The sequence below is a fragment of the Pelophylax lessonae genome (genome assembly GCF_965119305.1).
Source record: "Pelophylax lessonae genome assembly, chromosome: 9".
NCBI lineage: Eukaryota > Metazoa > Chordata > Amphibia > Anura > Ranidae > Pelophylax > Pelophylax lessonae.
In genome coordinates, this window is record NC_138776.1 from 215,204,995 (window position 1) to 215,223,740 (window position 18,746).

Consider the following 18,746-nt stretch of genomic DNA (forward strand, 5'->3'; position numbering starts at 1 on the left):
CCACACTTTTTTCCCCAGGACTTGACCCCTGGTTAGATAAGTATTTAAGTCTAAATTCTGTGTAGGCAGGTGCAGTCTGCTGTCTTGGGGGAGAACTGTTCATCATCACCTATGTCTATATGTGCCCACCTGTAGGGCTCGAAATGTTCATAGTTACACTGTGTTTGCGCCAGTAAATTGTTGTTGCAGTCTGCTGTCTACACTGCAAGTGGTGCTCAACCGCAGTGAAAATGCAGGCGGAGAGGAAGTCATGGGGAACAGGGTTCCTTTATGGTTTCCTGAGTCACTGGGACAGCAATCTGATTGGATGCTGGCTGCCCATGTGACTCTGGCGGCCATCTAAGGTTTGGCAAGGACTTTTTAAGATCGTGGCCCCTGGATTTGGGGTACTTTATGCAAGTGGGTAGTGTAGGGAAAGGTACCTCGTCTATTAGGGACAGTAGTAGTGGTAGGGAAAGGTTTCTGACAAGGAGGGAAAGCGTGGGGATGCAACTCTTCTGGACATCTTCCCATTGGGCATGAGACAGCCAGGCAGCATTATGCCCCTCTCAACAGACGCAGTCAGTCTGGTTGGAAGCCGCTCTGTTTACTTTGCTGGAAACTGTGATTGCCCCCGGCTGGGTAGTCTTCCCAATGGGTTTGTTGAGAACTGTTGCTGCATCACTTCAATACATGTTTTCTATTGCATCTAACTTTGTAAATTATTCCTGTTGCACCACAACTGCACTAATATAACGAGAGTCTATAAAAATGTTTTTTCCTGTAGGATGAATCTGTGTTAAGGGCAAAACTATATTGTGGACATACAGTATATTATCAAAACTGCACTTAGTCAAGGCTTGTGTTATGTCAACAGAATTTTATTTTTGAAAAGTACGTCTAGATATATTTTATGCACACACAATATACAGTATATATTATCCTACAACTATAGTGTTTTCCATACCTAAAAAAAAAAACAAAGGACAAAAAGAGGCACTTGTTCAACTTAATGCTCAAATTCAACGAGTGTGAGGAAAGTCCCCGAGCATTTCTTCTGGGAATTTGTAAGATGCTTGGTAGGTAGTGGTGTTAAAAATTACATTCTTGACTAGTTCTAAAGTAAAGATCTTAAGTGATATTCTTTTGCAATCTTTGTTTATTTAGGTGCCTTGTGAAATCCTCTATCCTCAGGTCTTTCAGCTGCACCAAGTGCTCCAGGCGCTGGACTTTCATCTGAAGTATCTGCCAAGGACATAGATAAAGTTAGCCATCCAGCAGAGCCTTAATCTACACAGCAGAATATATGCAATTTCGGCTTATGAATCATGGAAAACTTGTACAGCACGTGGAATTCTGATCAGATCATTCATATTGTAATATCATAACCTTGTTGTTTCATTCTTAGAATAAAGTTATTTCTTATCTCCCTAGGCATTATCAATATGTGCTAAAGTAATTATGTGGTCTGTAAACATATCCAGCTAGACTTTGTCTGCAGCACTTAACTAAGAGCCAGCCATAGCTCGCTCTATTGCACAAAGGAGTTCATAACATTTCTCCAAACAACAGTCCAGGAGTGTAGATAAGGAAGGGAGTCCTAATCCCCTCCAACCTCATCCAGAATGTCCGTACGCAGCAGCAAAGCTAGAAAGCCCCAGCCAGCAGACCTGCCTTCTATAGGACCTGTAGTAGTAGCAGCACTGCCCACTAGCCCTGCCTCCTGGCTGCCCACATTTGCAATGGCGGAGGTAGAAGTGGCTACTGGTCCCACTCTCTGTTAACCCCTGTGGGGTAGACTCAATCGGAACCTGTGACTGAGTCAGCTGCTCTGTGATGACCGCCCCTGTGTAAACTGAGCCAGCCTAGGTAAAATCAGAAAGTGAATAAAGCGTTTTCCATATTCTTCCCTGACAATGTGTGTGTCGGGGGGAATGTTAACAGCGCTGCCACTTACCACCAATGCAGGAAAAATAGGGGTTAAAGTAACATTGAAACCTCAGCGTGTTTTAGATTAACAGCAGAATAAATTACATGAAATGACCACATTTTGCAGAGCAAACACCCCCCAGGTATTTTTTAAGAGTCATTCTGAGTTTTTTGAAGACTTCAGGTTTTGCTACAAGTTTTTTAAAAAAGGCAGAAAGAAAGTGAAATTCTTTTTTTTAATTTTTTTACACAAAATTGTAAATTAAATAAGACATTTTCACACACAACATAGGCATACTTAAGCAGGGTGCACACTAGTAGAAAATCTGCCGAAAATTCCCGCCCGATGTGAAATCGTCCGATTTTCGCCTAGTGTGTACACAACTTTCAGCAGCCGATGCAGACATTTTCAACAAAAAAAAAAAAAACGGAGGGACAAACACCAAAATTTTTTTCGTCCGTTCCCAGACGACCGATTTTCGTTTAATGTGTATGCAGTACGTCCGGAAAAATCGGATACGAAAGATCACGCAGGATCTAAAGTTGCTGACAACCCGGAAGTCTAGGAACAAATGTGCCAAAAAAAAGAAAAAAATCGGACGAGAAATTTCGTGAACATTATGCACTGTCGACTAAAAACGGTAATGAACGCTGAGAAGACAGAGAAAAATCTGAGGATATTTCGTCTGATTTTCGTCAAGTGTGTACGGCCCTTTAGAATTACAGCCCAAAACACATTCTGCTACTCCTTCCGAGTATGGCGATACCACATGTGTGAGACTTTTTCAGTGTTTGGACTGATTATGTACGGGATATCTTATGTATCACACAAACCAACCAATTGCATCAAAACCAATGTACTGTAATGGTCGCCTCTCTATGAGTCGTCAGGGAATATAGCTTAGTGTAGTATGACCTGTAGCAGTCCCAGTTCCTATAAGCCACACAAGCCTAGAATGAAAGCCTATATTTTACTACAACTACTACTATGATTATTATTATAATACAGGATTTATATAGCACCAACAGTTTGCTCAGCGCTTAACAAAACAAAGGCAGACATTACAGTTACAATATGGTACAAAAAGGAATCAGGAGGCCCTGCTCGTTAGAGCTTACAATCTAAAAGGGAGGGTCAATTGATACAAAAGGTAATAGCTGTGGGAGATGAGCTGATGGGGAAAGTGAAACATTGTATTAGTTAGTAGCCGGATAGGCTTCTTCAAAGAGAAGGGTTTACTACGATCGCTGTGATTGGTCACAGCAATCATATGGTACTGGGCCAATGACACTGGCCCTGTAGCCTGACCTTGGATCCTCTGTGTCTGATCACAGATCACTCCCCCGGGGGGACACAAGGTGCATGAGCGGGAGGACGGGTGCTTGTCCCGCCCAGCCATTTATATATAGTTGCCAGGGAAGAAGCAATTAAAAAGTGACCCTACTTTTGTTGAGAAAAAAAAATGACCTCTAGGTAATCAATGTACATTGCAAGGATTTTAACAAACTTTGTTGAAGACTCCTACTTGTTTCTGCTCCTGAAGAAAAAGTTGTTTGATTGTGTCAATGTGCAGAGTGAATTTGAATAGGAGTGAAGATTTCAAATTAATCAGCTCTTTTGCATTGTTCCAATGAGAAAACTAACAGTCTGCATCCCATTGGTAGAGAGTAACTCTTTGGGAGTATCTCACTAAAAATGACATTTTTGTTGCAGGAGTGCCTAAAATCTAACTTGTATCTTAGTGCAAGCCTCTGGGAATATCAGTGAGCCAATCACACAAGCCTACAAAACAAAGTTATGTTTCTGGGAACATCTGGAGTGTATTGTTTTCAATAAATCAGATGACTAAACCAGGGTTCAACAAGCAATGTGGATTCAGGAATCTCCCCCACTGTGCTATTGTATTCTGACTCCATCCACCCACCTGTCAGATCACATTGATCAGTACTGCAGCCATTGGCTGCAAAAGCTGCTCGAATGCTGTTTTTCCAAGAGGATTGTTCAAAAAGAAGCCGGTCTAACGAAATCCAACATTTGATCAGTGCTTGCAGCCAATGGCCCCTTTCAGAATACCAAAACTCAGCCGGTTCAGCAGAATCTGGCTGAATTTCAGTATGGGTGTGCCAGGCTTTATAGATTTACATTGTGAGAAGGTAAAGTAAACCATTGTGTGGCACTTCCAAACAGGATGCAGAGCCTGTGTATGCAATGATTTAAAGTGTAACTTCACTTTTGTTGGGAAAAAAACATTCCCCCCCTGGGTGATCTCTGTACATTACAAGGATTTTAAGAAACTTTGTTGCAGATTCCTACCGTTTGTTATTCTGAAGAAATCATTGTTTGTTCCTCTGTGCCTGTGTACTGAGTGGGTCAAATGGGAGTGGTTTCATAATTATCAGCTGTGGCAGCTTCAGAGCTCTTTTTAGGAAATCTGCTCTGCCTGCATCCCTTTAGACGTGTTCCTATTGGGCAGTGGTGGCTGGTGCTCAGTAATTCCGGGGTCAGTCAGTCCATCAGTCAGCCAGTCAGTCAGTCAGTCTCAGTCAGTCAGTTGGCAGGTGACACTTCCCCCCCCCCAACAGTCTGCCTCCTTACCTCCTCCTTCCTCCTGTCCAAGCCGGGGAGTGCTGGATGGCTGAGCCGCTGTCCTTCTCCTTCAGCCGTGTCACTTCTGCCTCTTCCTGGCCACTGGCCAGTAAGATCGCTTCTCCTTTTGGCCAAACAGGAAAAGGGTCTCACAGCCCTCTTCCTGATTGGCTGGGAGGAGAGTCAGTGTGACAATAGCGAATATTCATTCGCTATTGTCACACAACTGGGTGGGCTCTGTGCCCTGAGCCCCCCCCTTTTTTGAAGCCTATTAGAGCCTCTGGCTTTAATCACATGCTTCGAAAAAAAAATCCCCATTGGAATCCATGCGTCCGGCACCCCGCCTGTAGATCAGGGGGCCGGATGCATGGATAGGGGGGCGGCGCCCCTGTGCCCCCAATGGACGGGCCACCCCTGCTATTGGGAGTATCTCACCAAAAATGACATTTTTGTTGCAGGGGATGCCAGAAATCTGACTTGTATCTTATGCAAACTTCTGGGAAAATTGGTGAGCCAATCACACAAGCAGGAAATTATGTTTTCGGGGTGTGGTCAGTGCACATTCTGTGTACAGAACAGCTCCAGGTAGCCATATTGCATTGCATTTTCAGAAAATGACAACAGCTGCAGATTGAAAGGAAAGGTCATTTTTTATAACATTCAATTACAATATGATTTGTGTCGCAATTGTATACGCTATATTGTTTTTTCTTTATTTGCTATTTTTTCCCCCACAAAAGTGGAGTTACCCTAAGGTTTCTTTGTGGACATATAACGTTTGAAAACTTTACATACAAACTAGGTTTGTAAAACACTTACACACACTGCCTGGGCTATTTACAGCAAGAAATGGCTTTTTTCAATGTATACCTAAAAAAACAACTTTTTAAACACTATAGACAAATGCATATTAAACAAAATAGACGTGAGGATTATGCACAGTTGAGGAACATAGAAATTGACTTTGCAATGACCACATCACTGTGTTGTCTAGGTTCTGGGTGGCAGCTGAGTCTTCAAATGACAGACCAATAAGTGCCCACTACCATGGCATCTGCTTTTTCTTTCCCAAGAATAGGCAGACAGCAGTTCTTAAATACAGGCTGTCCACTTTTTTTCTTTTTTGTGGTATAACGTCCTTTTCCACAAAGGCAGTATTTTGAATTTGGAACTTTTACCTTGATGTGGAGTATTGTATATTAACAAAACAGTGGTGGATTGCTTGTTATGCAAATGTTATATGTAGAGATGAGGAGAGGACAGACAAGAAACATCTGTTTTATCTAAGAAGAATCCTTTTGTTTTTGTTTCAATGCCACAAGGCGTCTGTTACACACTGCAGGACTCCCCCAATTATTGTGCAATATCTTATCTGAACATACTCTGTTCTGTCTATTTCTCCATTCCCCTATAAATCCAGAAGTGCAACCTCAACAAAGCATTGAGTTTATCCATGGAATAGCTTACGTCTGGCTGAAGTTGGATTATTCTTTTTTTTTAATGTAAATAATTCATGTTGAATCTGTTTGAAAGAGATATAAGCATATACTTGACAGGTAATGCGGAGGATGCTAAAGGTGTTATGGTTGAAAAGTATGGGTCATATGCATTCCTTAGCACAGCAGAAACATTCTCTACATGCCCAGCATGTGTGTGGTTTCTGAAAATAATTTTCTAAACATTGTGAAGCTAACCTGTTATAGTAGGGGAAGAGACACAAAAAGCAAAAAATAAAAGATAGCTTCAAAAAAGCTGCTAAAAGCATTTGATTCATTTTCACATTTGCTATGGAACTTAACCACTTAAGCCCCGGAAGATTTTACCCCCTTCCTGACCAGGGCCTATTTTGTGTTTCGGCACTGCGTGACTTTAACGGACAATTGCGCGGTCATGCGACGATGTACTTAAACTAATTTGACGTCCTTTTTTTTACCACAAACAGAGCTTTCTTTTGGTGGTATTTGATCACCTGTGCGATTTTTCGATCATGCGCTATAAACAAAAAAAGAGCGTCAATGTTGCAAAAATAACAATATTTTTCAAATTTTTTATATGAAATTCCACCAAAAAAATGTAATAATCAAAATTATTTAACATTTTTGGCCAATTTGTTTTATGCTACATATGTTTGATAAAAAAAAATCGCAAAAAGCGTATTTTGATTGGTTTGCGCAAAAGTTATTGCGTTTACAAACAAAGGGAAAGATTTTTGTCATTTTTGTTGTTTTTTTTTAACGAGTAATGGCAGCGATCTGCCTTTTTTTTTTTTTGCGGTACTGCGACATTGCGGCGGACAGATCAGACCCTTGACTGACATTTTTGACACTTTTGGGGTTACCAGTGACATTTCTACAGTAATCAGTGCTATACATATGCACTGTTACTGTAAAATTACACTGGCAGTGAAGGGGTTAACTTTTTTTGAGAGGGAGGGGTGGTGTGTGTCCCTAGGGGGTGTGATTCTAACTGTGATTGGCTGTGGCTTGAGGTGTAGGAACAGTGATCAATGGTCCTACATAGTAGAACCGTATGATCACTATTCCTACACAGGGGAGAATGATAGGCGGCTTGTTTACATCAGCCGCCTGCCTTTCTCCCTCTGCATAGACGATCGCCGAATGACCGGCGGACATCGGGTCCACCGGTCACACGCGCGGAGGGGTCCATGACCGCGCGGGAGCGGGAGCGCACCTCTGGGGGCACGCGGTCGCTCCCTAGACCCTCACAGGCTAGCGACATAGTACTACGTCGCTCTGCCTGTGAGGGGCTAACTGCCAACGTAAATAGTCGTGCGGCGGTCGGCAAGCGGTTAAAGAGGTTGTAAAGTCAGAAGGTTTTTTATCTTAAAGCGGAGTTCCACCCTAAAAATTGAGTTTCCACCGTCCGTTAGCTTAAAAAAACCTGAAAAGAATTGGATAATTAATTTTTTTTTTTTTTTGTTTCACTTACCTTGTTTTTAATGAAAATAAACTTACCTTCCTTCCTCTTCCTCCCTCTGCGGCCGCGGCCCCCGACGTCATTTCCTCCTTGCATTGACTCCTGGGAGATGAGCGTCATCGATCCCAGGAGTCAATGCACCTGCACCGGTGTCACTCGTCACTTCCAGTGCAGGCGCGTCATTCCCTGTTGAACAGCTTCTGTGCATGCGCAGAACCAGCTGCGGGATGACGTGTCTGCCCCGGAAGTGACGAGCAGGGCCACACCTGAGATGGCAGCGCTGGACAAGACATTTTAAAGGTAAGTATTTCTTCTAAAAGGTAAGTGAAACAGGGGACAGTTTCGAGGCTATCGTTGCTTAAATGCACTAGCCCTGACTGTCCTAGGGGTATTTTTATCTAAAAAAAAATGTTTTGCCCGGAACTCCGCTTTATGTGCAGCAGCCCCCCTCAGCCCCTCCCCCCCCCCATGCTTACCTGAGACCCCTCTTAACCCAGCGATGTCCACGACTGTCTTAGCCATCTGGCACTTCCCTCCTCATTGGTTAAGACACAGCAGGGGTGCCATTGACTTCCGCTGCTGTTAATCAAAGTCAGTTAGCCAATGAGGAGAGAGAGGGGACAGTGCTGAACCGCAGCTCCATGTCTGAATGGATACACAAAGCTGTGCCTTGGCTCGGGTACCCCCCATAGCAAGCTGCTTGCTGCGGGGGCACTCAAAGGGAGGCAGGGGCCAGGAGAGCCGAAGATGGACCTGAGAAGAGGAGGATCCAGGCTGCTCTGTGCAAAACCAACTGCAGAGAGGAGGTAAGTATACCATGTTTGTTATTTCTACTGAAAAAAAAAATGTAGACTTTACAATCACTTTAACCGGTTCCGGACTGCCCACTGCATATATACAGTACTGCGGCAGGCTGGCCCTCCTGCACGAACCGACATAGGGCTACGTCGGTCGCACACCTGCAGCGGCGTGCTTCTTCCCCCACTCGGCAGCGGGGACTCCGATGCACGGAGTAGGGGGCTCCGATTGCAGCCTGACACCCGCGATCGCTCCTCGCTGAGATAGAAGGGTGGTCAGCTGTTGTAAACACAGCTGACCGTTCTTCTCTCTGGAATGGTCACAGAGCGCCTGTGATCCTTCTATATAGGATCACAGGTCTCTATGGTCATTCCATAAGCCCTGCCCCCATACAGTTAGAATCACTCCCCCAGGCTCACATTTAACCCCTTGATCACCCACAATGTTAACCCCTTCCCTGCCAGTGTCATCATTACAGTAACAGTGCATATTTTTAGCACTGATTACTGTAGTAATGTCACTGGTCCCCCCAAAAGTGTCAAAAATGTTAGTTAGGTGTCTGATCTGTCTGCCGCAATGTCGCAGTCCCGCAAAAAAAATCGCAAATCACTGCCATTACTAGTAAAAAAAAAAAACAATAAAATGACATAAATCTTTCCCATAGTTAGTAGACACGATAACTTTTGCGCAAACCAATCAAAATACGCTTATTGCGATTTTTTTTTTTTTTACTAAAAATATGTAGCAGAAAACAAATTGGCCTAAAATGGTAAAATTGATTTTTTAATTTTTTTTTGGGGAATGTCATATAGCAGAATGTGAAAAATATTGTTTTTTTTTTTCAGAATTGTCGCTCTTTTTTTTGTTTATAGCGCAAAAAATAAAAATCGGAGAGGTGATCAAATACCACCAAAAGCAAGTTCTATTTGTGAGAAAAAAAGGACATTAATTTTATTTGGCTACAGCGTCGCAATTGTCCGCAAAAGTAATGCAGTGCCGACTCGCAAAATATGGCCTGGTCATTAAGGGGGCAAATCATTCCGGTCCAGAAGTGGTTAAAGCCGTCTATTTATAAAACAGTGAAAGTGGCTTTCACCAAACATCCTCTGGTGAACAGTACATTTTTGTCATTTTAAAACACACAGACCTGGAAGATTTCCCATGAGAAAATGTTTGGGGCATCTTTATTCAACCTTACTAGTTATGTAACTATTTGTAAAAGTCATATTCACTGCTTTATAAATAGACCTGTGTATGTCAGGGCAAACAAAAAAAAAAAGCCGGTTAATCTCTACAATGCATGCACATTTCCCTATGTTGCAAGCAGATAAAAATACCTGCCAGGAATCCAGTTTGCTCCTAACTTGACAACACCTAACATCTGTAGTCTGCAAGATTTTGGAGGGGATGTTAAGGGACCACATACAAGACTTTAGTAATGAAAACGGTATTATAAGTATTAATCAGCATGGATTCATGAAAAATCGTTCTTGCCAAACCAATCTATTAACCTTCTACGATGAAGTGAGCTGCCACCTAGATAAAGGAAAGCCTGTGGATGTGGTGTATCTGGACTTTGCAAAGGCCTTTGACACCGTTCCCCACAAACGATTACTGTACAAACTAAGGAAGGTAGGTATGGACCATAAGGTGAGTACCTGGATAGAGAACTGGCTCCAGGGGAGAGTACAGAGGGTGATGATTAATGGGGAGTACTCGGATTGGGCGGGTGTGGAAAGTGGGGTCCCCCAGGGTTCTGTCCTGGGACCAATCCTGTTTAATTTATTCATAAATGATCTAGAGGAGGGGATATCTAGTACAATCTCAGTATTTGCAGATGATACTAAACTAGGCTTGCCAATATCTTCTATGCAGGATGTGGAAACCTGGCAAGCGGATCTGAACAAAATAATGGGGTGGGCAACTACTGGGCAGATGAGGTTTAATGTTGAAAAATGTAAAGTAATGCAATTGGGGGCCAGAAACCAGAAAGCAAGCTACTCACTAGGGGGGGAACCTCTGGGTGAGTCTAGGATGGAAAAGGACTTGGGGGAACTGGTAGACAACAGGCTTGGCAGTGGCATGCAATGCCAAGCCGCCGCAAGCAAAGCCAACAGAATACTGGGTTGTATAAAAAAGGGGATTCACTTCAGAAATAAAGAGATTATTCTCCCGCTCTACAAGACTCTGGTCCGGCCATATCTGGAGTATGCTGTCCAGTTCTGGGCACCGGTCCTCAGGAAGGATGTGCTGGAACTGGAGAAAGTCCAGAGAAGGGCAACAAAAATAATAAGGGGAATGGAGGACATCAGCTATGAGGAAAGACTACAATCACTGAACTTATTCTCTCTGGAGAAGAGACGATTGAGGGGGGATATGATATCAATGTACAAATACTGTACTGGCGACCCTAGCATAAGGAACAAACTATTCGGAGAAAGGAGATACAATAAGACACGTGGCCACTCACTAAAACTAGAGGAAAGGCGGTTTAACCTTAAAGTACGTAAGGGGTTCTTCACTGTAAGAGCGGTAAGGATGTGGAATTCTCTTCCACAAGCAGTCCTATCAGCAGGGAGCATTGATAGTTTCAAAAAACTATTAGATGGGCACCTTAGAGACCACAACATACAGGGGTATACAATGTACGGTTAAAAGCAAACACACACACACATCATAGGTTGAACTGGATGGACTGATGTCTTTTTTCAACCTCACTAACTATGTAACTATGTAACTATGTAACAATGCTTTTGCTGCAGTAAATCCCCAAGCAGTGTTGTCAGCCTTAGGCCAGCCATACATGGAGTGAATATCTTTTCTGCATCCACAGGTTCGAGGAAAGAAATTCATTCAATTCCCCCATCAACACAGACAGTGTCAATGCGGTAATCCCTCCTGCCGGTCCCATTGTCTTCTCCTGTGAGGGGGGAGGGGGGGGTCCTGATATACCAGCCACTAGCAATAATCGCAGGTAAAAACCCAGCATGATCAATCAACCTGGCACATTCAACCTACCTATATACGGTTTGAATATTGGCCGGTTCCTGCTGAACTGGCTGAGATTCAAACCAAGTATGGCCTGCCTTACCTACTGAGCTACAAAACTCTCCCCATCCGTCATTACACATGTGTAATCCCTGATATTATTGATTTAGCTTCCTAAAAAAAGTTCTGCTGCCTTGACCCCTAGGAGCCTGCCCACACACTTTGTGTAAGGAAAGAGCTCTTAGGAGTTGTAATTCGGCCAGCAATATGTCAATAGGAAATGGGATCCTGATTTCCAAATGAAATGCAGAATTTTCCACAGTCCATGATGATTTGGGGAGCCATGTCATCACCTGGCACCCATCTATAGGGCGGGGTTGGCTGATGTATAAAGTTGGACGCCGCCATGTCATGGTCACGCCCCTGGTGACGAAGTCGGAAGTGACGAAATGCGTCGGGGCGTGACCTGACGGCGTCAACAAACAATAGTACACAAGGAGCTGTGTTTTACCCGGAAGGTCTACTTTCCACGGCGTGGAGCCTGGATGCTGAACTGTAATGGTCAATACCCCCTCTCATGATTGATTATGTGGTTTTAAAATGCAACAAAATGTGAGTGTATTTTAATGTGGATGGGATTCAAAGTTTAAAACGTCATTGCACTAGTGGAGTTTGTTTTTCTCCTACATGGTCTGGAGCACTGCGGTATTACTTGCAACCTACACTAAGGATATCCAGGATGATTTCAGTTGGAGGTGAGATAATCTTTACCTGTTAGCTTAACCACGAGAGTGTTTAAGCCACTAGCGTTGGTGAGTGTGCACTTTTATTCTCCCCTGGGCACGGTGGTGGCAATAAGCGGTGACCCAGTACTTTGCTGCACATCAATATATATTATCCCTGGATTCTTTCACTCATGGATGTTTAAAGTGCTCTGAAGTTCATTTATTTTATGGATCTATGCATGTGGACGTTTTTTACTATTTATTTTACTCTATGAATTTATGTTCAATATCATGGGAATAGTTTATTCCATTTAATGTGTATATGTGGGGAAGCTTATGCTATATATTATCACTCATATACATATTATAGTGGCTGTGAGAGGTTGCCACCATCCCTGCGCTACTGGAATTAATTTATTTTATGATGTATTTTTTCCCTATATAAACTTTTCAGTATGCCAACATTTCTGTGGTCTTATATAATATTCTAATTCTCTGAGATATTGAATTTTGGGATTTCACTAGCTGTAAGCCGTAATCATCAAAATTAAAGGAAAGAAATGCTTTATATCACTCTGTGTGTAACTCATCTATATAAAATATTTGGGTTTCACTTTTTGAATTTAATTTCTGAATAAATTACCTTTTTTGATAATCTAATTTGTTGAGAGGCACTTGTATTTATACTTAACATTTTGGCTTTGTATAGCTGGAGTTATGTCAGGCTAATTAAAATGTTTATACTTTAAAGGATTTAAGTTAAAGTAAACTCAATTCCTCTAAGGCTCCATGTACACGGGACGCTGGAAATGGCCGTTTAGGAGCAGTTGGGCGTTTTTTTCAGAAGCCCCTGAACCCATCTACATTTTATCTTATCTGTCCATGTACACCAGGTCGTTTACAGTCATTTGCAGGCAGTTGCGTTCAGGGACTGTTTTTAGAACGCAATTATTTGCGTTCGAACGTGTGTTTCCCGGCGTTTCAAACGCACGAACGCGTCCGAACGCGATGACCCACGTTTAGCGTTCGCGTTTTTCCAATTTTAAAGGGGAATAATTTTTTTGACCTCTAGGAACGCTTCTAAACGCAAACGCCCACAAACGCTGCTAAACGCCCGCTAAACGCGGGTACAAAAGCGACCGAACGGACGTTTCAAACGTCCTAAAAATTCCAGCATTCAAAGGGACTTTTAACAACGTCCCGTGTACATGGTGAACTCTTACCCTCCATGTAATTTTTAGCCTTTATTTATTCTTTACTAATGTTTATCTAAATAAAATATTTATTATAGTATTTTTATGTGTGTATGTTTTTTTTTTTAAACGTAATCACTTAAGCCCCAGAGGATTTGGCTGCTCAATGACCAGGCCCTATTTTGCGATTCGGCACTGCGTGAATTTAACGGACAATTGCGCGGTCGTGCGATGCTGTACCCAAATTAAATTGACATCCTTTTTTTTCCCCACAAACAGAGCTTTAGTTTGGTGGTATTTGATCACCTGTGCAATTTTTATTTTTTTTGCGCTATAAACAAAAACAGAGCGACAATTTTGAAAAAATGAACAATATTTTTCATATTCTTTTATATGAAATTCTCAAAAAAAAATGTAAAAATCAAAATTTTTTAACATCTTAGGCCAATTTTTTTTCTGCTACATATTTGGGGTTAAAAAAATCGCAATAAGCGTATTTTGATTGGTTTGCGCAAAAGTTATTGCGTTTACTAACTACGGGAAAGATCTATGTCATTTTTATTGTTTTTTTTTTTAACTAGTAATGGCGGCGATCTGATTTTTTTTTTGCGGGACTGACAGATCGGACCCCTGACTGACATATTTGACACTTTTGGGGGTACCAGTGACATTACTACAGTAATCAGTGCTATACATATGCACTGTTACTGTAAAAATGACACTGGCAGGGAAGGGGTTAAATTTATTGGTGATCAAGGAGTTAAGTGTGTCCCTAGAGGCGTGATTCTAACTGTCAGGGGGCATGGCTAGTGAAGTAACCACAGAGACATGCGATCCTATATAGCAGGATCGCAAAGCCTCTGCTTACTTCAGGGAGAATGTCAGGCGGCTGTGTTTACATCAGCCGTCTGTCTTTCTCCCTGTCCTCCGGTCACATGCACTGGCTCCCCAGGGCTTTGCCTGTAAGCGGCAGAATGCCGCAGTGAATCTACGTTAGGCGGGGCTAAAGTGGTTAAAAACGCCTCTCCATGTTTTTCTGTGTCCATGCACACATAGGCTTTTTGGAGCTGTAAGTGGCATATGCGTTTTCAAGCTGCAAAAAAAAAAAAACCCCAGGGCCAGCGCATTCTGAAACAGCAGTTTTACAGCTGTAAAAACTGCTGACGTGGCTAAACGTGCATTACCGCTGTACACAGTGTTAAGCCGCGTCAACTGTTTTTTTAAGCTGTAGTAATTGGATTTGGGAGTGGAAAATAGAAGAGGGCAGAGAAATGCTGCTAAACGCTAACGCAGCTAAGCGGACATTAACACCCATGCACAATGCTTCAAAAGCACGTTTTTATAGCAGATTTTTCCTGGCATTGGTACTGGCTTTGCAGTTCATTTTTTTTAATGCACGGTGTGCACGAGGCCTTGACCACAAATAGAGCCTATTTTAGTCTTGATTGTTAGGTAAGTTTTCCAGGATGACTTCCTGTTTTTGTTTTTCCTCCACCCCTGATTGCCATTGGAGGATTTAATATGTGAGGTGGTCAGGGCCGTCCAAGCCCCTGATGATGTCATATTTTCTAAAACTCGCTGTGCGGGGTCAAGAGTTATGATGTCACTGTGCATGCACAAGATTATCATTTAGATCCCAGGACATTACAAGTGTATAGCTGTAAAGTAAACCGGATCTCCAACATCAGAAAACAGTACGAATTTATGATCATGCTCATATGCATGCGCATTGCAGATATGCTCATATTTTCTAATGCCTCGTTTCCACTGAGTGGTACGGTACGGTTCGGTTCAGTACGGTACGGTTCGGTATGGTACACATTGCGTTTCCACTGCCAATAGTACCCTTTCATGATAGGCGTGGTGTAGCAGGAAAGCTGTGATAGAGAATTCTCTGTCAACCAATCAAAGTTCTGCAGAGTGTAGCTCCACCCTGTTGGTACGGTACTAATGTGCTTGGTACCCCAACAAAAGGGTACCAAAAAAGTGGTACGGTACGGTTCGGAATTAGGGTACCATTCATAATGGAAACTGCATAAATAGCGTACCGTACCGAACCGAACCGTACCAGAAAGCTCAGTGGAAACGAGCCATAAGTGAACAAGCAAGGTTAGATAGGCTGGGCCACTTCGTCATGCATGTTTAAACGTGCACATACCAATTGGCATGTGCACCTGGCGCCAGAGATGTATAGTAACGAAGTAGAACTACTTAAGTACTGTATTTAAGTACCGAAATACGGTATCTGTACTTTCCTAGAGTAGAATTTTTTTCTCCTACTTCTAATTTTACTTCACTACATTTTTTCGATGATTTCGATACTTCTACTCAAGTATTTTTTTTTTGTGCTGCATAGTTACTCGTTACTTTTAAAAAAATTACCACTGCCAGAACAGTAGATGGCAGGTTACATAAAGCTCAAAAAAATGTGTATAATGTCATGTGTAAATCAGCGCATACGAAAATAAAGGCTGTGTATAATAAAAGCTGCTATACCAAATCTTTCCAATAAAAAGAAAATATGAAACAAACAAATAAATTGTGCTACAGCGCTTAAAGTGCATCAAGAAACTACTAACAAACACAACTTGGCTGTGCGAATAAAGTGCCTGTGCAATCGATATAATATCATCGTTGCCCCCAGTGCCCTGCCCACACTCCACACAGTATCAAAAATAAAGTGACATGAATGTGCTAAAGCCTAAATGCAGTGAAAATAATTATTCCCACAATGTAACAGTAAATTCAATTCATATAAAATATGACAATAAATCACAATAAAATAAGTAATGAAATAAGTTAGGTCAGGTGCGTGCAACAAGTTGAAGTGTGTAAACCTATCTATAACGAAAAGTCCATAAATGAATTCCAGTGTGCAAATCTAAAGTGTCACTTCACTTGTCAGATGCTTCCACCTCCTTCAGTGCTCGAGCGACCGACCAACACACTTAATGGTGGTGGCACTGGTGGATAGCGTCTGGGTGGCACTGTGGCACTGACTGCACTGGTTCAAAAAGCCATATATATTTAATTATTTCAATTCTCAATCCCATAGGTCCTCTCCTCATAAGATATTAATACCTTAAGATTAGGTGATGAACTTCTTGGCGGCCCTGGCAGGATGACGGGGACACCCGCCACTTCTGGAGCCGAGCCGCTGTGATTCCCCAACATGTGACAAAGTGACAGCCAGGAGATCTAGTGGCTAGTAGTGCTCAACAATACCGCTTTTATATATAAAAATGAAATAAAATATACTGACTCACAATATAGTAGTAGTAGTAGGTAGCGTGTAGCAGTAGGCAGCACAACTCAATTCAATCAATCCCACAGCCTCGCTCGCGCCGCGGCCCGCGGAATCACTGTCATGATCATCAAGTTAAGACCGCACTGGAGGAGCCATGCTGCCGTCTTCCCGCTCGAGGTCTCTGCCTCTAAACGTTTTGTGTGTCACTCAGACTCCACCCCTTAGGGCCCTTACTGAGAGGATTTGTGACACGGGCGGCGGGACTCGGAGCATTTTCTTCGTTATCTCATCTTCTTCTCTATGAGGTGAGTGAGGTGGACCGTGGAGAGGGCCTAATCCTTGCCATGGCAAATGTGCCATTTGAGAATCAAATAATCAATAATATATTATATACACACGGGTCATGGGTGGCTTTTTTGAACCAAGAAGAGTGAGACTGATGGCTATGATGATTATCCGACCATCCATGGTCCATGGACCATAAGTGTTGTGTAGTGGTGATGCCTGTGCTTCCTGCGGCCTGCCTCTGCCTGTGCGGCTGTGCCCGCACTGCAGTGGCCACTGGCAGTGGCACTTGACTTGAGCAAAGCAAATGAGCACTACTAGTGTGAAGGACAGGTGGTGGAAGCATGTTCTGACAAGTTCTTATAATGAAAATAATATAGACAGCTTTTTGAACCAGTGCAGTGCCAGTGCTACTAAGGTGAGAGGCAGAGAGAGAGGCTATCCAGTCCACCACTTTACTTGAGCAGATCACAGAAGAAAGGTGGAAGCATCTGACAGCAAGTGACAGCACTTCTTAGATTGCACACTGGAATTCAGTTATGGACTTTTCATTATAAAGTTTAGTTTACACACTTAAACTTGCACCTAACTTATTCACAATCACAACTTATTTTATTGTGGTATTGTCATATATATTTTATATGAATTACATTTACATTGTGGGAATAATTTGCACTGCATTTAGCACAGACATGTCACTTTATTTTTTATACTGTGGGCGATGATTTTGAATACAAGAAGAATATATATATATATATATATATATATATATATATATATATATATATATATAATTGCAGGCACTTTATTAGCATTTTTAGCACAGCCCCTTTGTTAGTAGTTTTTGATGCATTTTTCACTTTAAGCGTTGAAGGTTTGATGAAGCTGGCCTGGCACATCATCATCAATTGAGCAAATCAAATCAAACCGCGATTAAGAAGACTGCGCATGCTCCTGTTCTGCCTTTTGATCAGCTGAAAAGATGGACGAACCAAAAACACCACCTTCCACCCCTGGCCCTTCAACTTCAAGTGATCTGCCTGGCTGTGAGAGTGAGGAAGCTCAGAAAGGAGACCACCCCTGGCTTTAAAAGGTGGATGCTTTAAAAGGGGAAGGGAGGGACATACTTTATCTGTTTTTTGTTTACAAAAAGTTACAGCCTAAGGAATTGTGATTGTCCTTTAGGTTAATCATTTGAATAAATCATTTGAAATAATAAAAAAACAATATGATTTTCAAACTTTTGACTTCTTTCTTTAATAACTACATAACACAGTACTTGTACTTCTACTTTCAGTACTTGAGTAGAATTTTTTTTTTTAAAACTACTGGTACTTTTTACTTTCAGTACTTAAGTAGCAAATTTTTTGAAAAAACTACTTGCAATACTTAAGTAAAAAAAATGTTGAAAACTTTAGTACTTCTACTTAAGTAACTTTTTCTGCGAGCACTTCCACTTCTACTCAAGTCACTTTTTGATCGAGCACTTGTACTTTTACTCAAGTAGAAATTTTGAATACTTTATACAAGTCTGCCTGGCGCCCAGTGGATTAATTAAACTGGTCTGTTACTATGAGCAGTTGCTGAATGGTCTTCAGCATGTTCCTGAGACCTGATCCTCTGTACCTGCTTACCTGTTTATGACCCAGCTTACCTTTAAACTTTGCTTTCCTCAACTCTGTTCACCTGATTACTCTGACCTCGGCCTGTTTACCGGATTTGGCTTTCCTTGCTGATTCTGTACCGCTTTGCATGGCTGCTACTGACCTTGGCCTGCCTCCCGGACTTATTCTGCCTTCCGATTTGGTCCCTTGTTGCTCGGTTGTTGCTGACATTTGCCTGTCTTCTGGACTGGTCCTGTTTCTGTGTCCTGCTCTGGTGACAAGCTGCTTCTGCATCCTGTTCTGAGGACTGCGACTAAAAGCTCTACTTGAAAAATGGACATCACCAGCAAGCTACTCCGGCATTCGTGCCACTCCCTGCCCTCACTCACACTCACTGTCTCCATCTCCAGGAGTATTGGGCAGGAGGTGCAAGGGAGACCTCCACAACATTCCAGTCTTCACACGTACATGATA

At 42.3% G+C, this 18,746-nt stretch overlaps 1 protein-coding gene across 3 annotated transcripts in view; it reads right to left on the bottom strand.

The window, feature by feature from the left end:
• Positions 1–908: 908 nt before the first annotated feature.
• LOC309563841 (sperm flagellar protein 1-like) overlaps positions 909–18,746 on the bottom strand; it is a 105,593-nt gene continuing 87,755 nt past the window's right edge. The window contains exon 7 of one of the 3 annotated variants that reach the window (XM_082268476.1): positions 909–1,224. In XM_082268476.1, the coding sequence (XP_082124602.1) occupies positions 1,212–1,224 (13 nt within the window). In that variant the 3' untranslated portion in view covers positions 909–1,211. The remainder of the gene's footprint in view (positions 1,225–18,746) is intronic. The other 2 variants (XM_082268474.1, XM_082268475.1) reach the window with 2 other exon arrangements.